At 34.1% G+C, this 5,048-nt stretch overlaps 1 protein-coding gene across 1 annotated transcript; it reads right to left on the bottom strand.

Annotated features, from left to right (window-relative positions):
• Positions 1-843: 843 nt before the first annotated feature.
• Positions 844-4,832, bottom strand: LOC104403735 (fibroblast growth factor 10; the record flags this gene model as incomplete). The annotated part of the gene is made up of 2 exons (XM_010011972.1): positions 844-1,041; positions 4,729-4,832. Coding segments are annotated over 2 exons (302 nt in total), but the record flags the coding sequence as incomplete, so codon positions are not given.
• Between the last annotated feature and the right edge of the window lie 216 nt (positions 4,833-5,048).

The raw sequence follows: 5,048 nt of genomic DNA, 5'->3' as shown, positions 1-5,048 counted from the left end.
GCAAGCACTGCTTGTTTGGTCTTTTTGCTTAAGTGCAAGACAGTTTAGGAAAATATTGGATTATACATATTAAATTCTGCCTTTAAAGCCTTGTCTAATACCTATTCTCAGAGTACTTCTGAGGTTTTGATGTTTTAACCTATCAACCTCTGTGTGAAGTACTGAGAAAAAGGGATAATAACAGAGAAGTAAATGAGGAAAATATTTCAAATCAGAAAGATATTTAACATCCTATTAAATAAATAACTTAAGAGAGAAATAAAAAGAAATGAATTTAGAACATACAAGCAAACCATACTATTCATTTTGTTAGAACAGTTTTATACTACTTTGCTTATATTCCTTAATCCTATCCATTCTTCCACAAGGCTTCTCCAGAAATGTCATAATTTGTGCATATGACCCAAGTGCTTCCAGTAAATGTTTGTGTGTCTAACTGTTCATTGGATCATTAGGCTTGAATGAGCAACTAAGGTCTTTGATATGAGTTAGTGTTCCATAAATAACTTTCCCCATGAAGATCATTCAACAGATTGTCTCATGTTCCTTAAGTTCTGTTGCAGAGATAAAATAAAAAAAAAATAAAATAATTGTTCACACTGGCAGTAACTTACATCCCCATTGGTCCAGCTAATATCTTGATTATAAGATATGACACTGAACTAAATAAAAGTATTTCATATGCCAGTAATGAGTACAAAACCTTCAAATGCTTCCCCTGCTCTCTTTTCAAACAAGCAGATGTCTGCACTATTTCTTTGCATTTACTCTTCAATAAGATTAATGAATATTCTTGACATAAGAGCCTTTGGTTCAAATGCATCAATAGAATAGTTCCTTCATCTATGACATCACTACCATTGGAAGAAAGTGAGCTGAAGTGTTTTTCCTTCTTGTTTTCTGTCCTCTCTTTGTGGCTCCCCTTCCATTCAGGGCCACAAACATTTGCCTTCCATTGTGCTTCCAATTTAAGGATGCATATGTGTTATATCCGTTTTCTTCTATTCTTTCCTTCAATTTGCAATCACTGTTAAACTCCTTCTGTTAAAAGAAGAAAACAAATACACAAATTCAGAATGAACATAATCTTTCAGAGTTGCAGTATACATTTGAGCATTGTTTATGTAATATCCTTTTAGGAATCTACAGTGTATTTAAAGAAAAGCTTCATTGTGTCCATAGCATTTAAAGCAACATCAGTTAGACTGCAAAAGGTGAAACCAACATAAGACATCATCAATTTTTTGGTGCATAATTACAGCAGTGAAATGATATAATTCACTCATAGCTGAAATTAAACTTCTCTATGTTGGAATGTAGCAACAATATGAAATTATATTCTCAGTTATAAACTCAAGGTATGAAGCAGCAATCTTGGAACCATTAATCATAACAAATATAACCCTTAAATATCTTGAATGAGACTATTGATACCATATGTTAAATAAATATTCATGGCATAGGACTTCTTATTTAAGTAAGATCCTTTACACCACACTGGTGTTTTTGGACGTGTGCAAGTCACTGTTGCACGGCTGTTATAATGCATGTGCAGCCTGTTTACTTAGCTGACCTGGAAAAGGGTTTAGCCTAAAGAAGAATCATGTATGATCCTGTATCTTATTGACTAAACAAAGCTGAAAGCAATTCTTTTCTATGGTGCTCAGGGATTAGGTTTCCTGTTTTTAAAGGAGAACGAGTTGACAGCTTGTTAAAAAAAAATATAAAAAATACAAGCATATAGGAGGAAGATTATTCTTTTCTATAACATTAAATGCACTTTTACATGTCTTCTCTACAATGAAGCCAAGAATGCTTTGTTTTCACAAACAAGTATTTCCTACTTGTTTGTAGAGGGTAATAAACCCCCTAGTTTTATCAAGTTACTTATATTCCACTAGGAAGGCTTTTGAAAGTGGCACATTTACAATGTACTTAAATTACAACCAAAAATTAATATTCTGTTGTTTCTGCATTTCAGAAAAATTGATGTCATTTCACAGCTCAGGCAGAAGCATATTACAATCTCAGTGTGTTATATACTAACTACTATATACATGTGGCATTTTTACTATGTCTATGAATAAGACAATAAATATGTCTGAATAACAAAACAATTTTCATGGTACAGATAAGAATTTTAGGGACAATTTATCTTTTATTACAATCAAAATCCTCAGATATTCAGCTAATAAAGATATAGAAAGTATCCACGTTAATAAAAAAGGACATAAGAGTATTTAAAAGGTACGTTTTCCATTCCTATTAATTTGAATCAGAATTTTTAAACTGTTAATGATCATACTTTGATACAGTAACAACTTTTGGATTTGTAATTAATATTTCACTTAGTTGCTGCTAAGGCCACAGAATGCTTATGTTTTCCTAGCAGAATTTTATATATTCAGACTCAATTTGGTTCCCAAAATACTCTTTGATTGTGGAATTAGTAGTTAGTTGAACAATGTCTGGCACAATCAAGAGATGACTCTATACGACCCTTGATACTGCCTGTATTCATAAAGATACATATAGATAATTTAATATTTATTTACTGTAACACACCACCTCTGGTGTCAAGGTATTAAGGAGGCAGGTGACCAGCAATCAGTTCTAAACTGCAGTAACTTCTGTCATTGGCTTATTTTGTAAAAGAAAATAAATAGTGAGTCTTCTTTTCCTCTCTCATTCTAACCAAAGTAAATCAAATGGAAAAGTATTTGATAAACATAGAAAGTCTTACTTAACTTGTTTTCCCAGATGCAGAACTGTACTCAAATCCAAACTTTTATCTCTATTCTTAGATAATAAAGAGAGAACAGACGATGTTGTGATGTGGTTAAGAAGTCTTATTGGCAGGGCTCTGAGTGTTAGCCCAGGACTGCTTTGCTCATTTCAAACAAATTTCAGTATAACCCTGCACCAGTGCCTATTGTGCACATGCTCAAGAGTGTTTTTACAATTTTTATTGGTTCTGGTTTTCATATTCATCTGCAAGCTGCCACACTGTAGCAATGTAAGTCTAACTGCAAGTCTTGGGAGGATGGGAAAAATAACAACAGAAGCATTCTTGAAATCTCTGAAGTATTATGGAATAGGTTTTGATAAGCCATTATGTTGTGATTTTATGATGTGAATATTGAAAAATTATCTCAGCTGGAATTAAAAAAAAGGCTTTCCACATTCGTATCCTCCTGTCAACACTATTTCTAATACACTATGAATTGCTGAGTCTTATGGCAGCAGTTTCCACCTAGGTACCTGAAAACTGCTTTGACTTCTTTTGTGTGCCTACAGGGTTGGGATGGATTTTCACCATATACCAGACGTGGCTAAAAACATGGATAGGAAATCTTTTCTCAGGCTTTGGAACAGACCATAACAAATGACAAAATCAAACACTGTAAATTGAGATGTGTGAATTGAAGATGGTGATTTATGCTAACATCTTCACATATGTACAGAAGCATATCCATGACCAATGAGTGTAACTCAAGTTACAAATGGTCACTTTGTCAGCAACTCAGTATATCTTATACCTCCCAGAGGTGCAGGACTGAGCACTGGTCATCCTGTATTTCTGACCAGTGTAATACTAGAAATTAAAATCCACATTTACAGGAGTTTAAGAAACATTTCTTTGTTCTGGTCTTTCCTTAATGTGATTTTTCAACACTATCCAGGAGTTTAGAAAGGAGTGACTAGCTACAGTGCAGATCAAGGAGGACAGTTTATATAGTTTGTATGAACTACACCCAACCCGTATAAATGCTTCCTTAAAAAAGAGGGCCAAGTGGCTTTAAGCCCCTGGAGTCTCAGTTGAGACTGGCATTACTTCATTCTTTTCAGCAGAGGTAGGAGGCTTAACTATATTGCCTGAGGATAAAACCAGCCCCAGTACCTATCTGTGACCTGCTCTCTTTAAAGCATATGGATGTTCTGAATAATGAGCAATCTGAAGAATAGCTCATAACCTTTGCATATGACTTGAATAAGTTTACGTTTATGTGGGCTCATACTCACTGAAACTGGCAAAACTGGCCTAACTACTGGCAAAATTACAAACTAAACCAAATGTAATACCAGAACTATCTGGTGTTTGTGTAATCACATGGATGTGTGAGGGTACACTTGGGTTTAGTAGTCAGATTTATAGATTATTATATTGGACAATTTTCGAATTATACCCAAATTCTGATCAGTCAAACCTTATCTGCTGATATATAAGTTCACGTCTCTCTGTACTGCCCATAATCTTGTGTGTTAATTAATACAATCAATTTAAAGCTGACTACTCTAGAACTAATCTTCAAAGTCATAATTTCATAATTGGATATGTCTGCTTCATCAGCTGAAGCTTCCAAGATTTCAGGTACATTTTATCCACACCCCGCCAATTACTGATAAATGTGTCTGCACTGCAGAAAACCAGAGAAAAACAACTTTAAAGATTACGTTTTGTAGGATTCTCTCCACTGGCCATTACTTAATAAGAAAACTGACTGAAGCAGTTAGCACAATAAATCCCAGCAGCTGCTTTGGTGTGATATAAGCTTAACAAACAAAAGGGAGCTTGTGGAGAGTGAGACTGTTGGTTTACCAGAGGATGAAACAGCTCATTTCAGCTCTCATTAGTCATAATACATAGACAAGTAGGGTTTTCAACAGGTAAAAAAGAGAACTATGCAGATAACTGAAACCCATTTGGAAGGTTAAAAAAGTACTTACAGAGCCGTAGACTTTTCCTTTCTTGTTCATGGCTAAATAATAGTTGCTCTTAATAGATTTAACTGCAACAACTCCAATTTCTACAGATGTTATCTCCAATATGCCTAAAAAATAAAAATTGAGCTATTTAATAACTTCATTAGAGGATTTTCTCACTATAGAAAAGTCATTAAACCTGAAAAATATTAAACTTCTAACATTTGGAGCCAACTGACCAACAAACTTTTGCAAAATTCTTCTCTAAACCATTGCAAGAATATACACAAACATTGTTTCAATTAACATGTTTCCTTTGCTAACCCTGCATTTTAAATCCCATA

Source organism: Nestor notabilis, unplaced genomic scaffold, assembly GCF_000696875.1.
Source record: "Nestor notabilis isolate BGI_N333 unplaced genomic scaffold, ASM69687v1 scaffold4463, whole genome shotgun sequence".
NCBI lineage: Eukaryota > Metazoa > Chordata > Aves > Psittaciformes > Psittacidae > Nestor > Nestor notabilis.
Note: the sequence above shows the minus strand (reverse complement) of the source record. Positions and strands in the feature narration are given on the sequence as shown.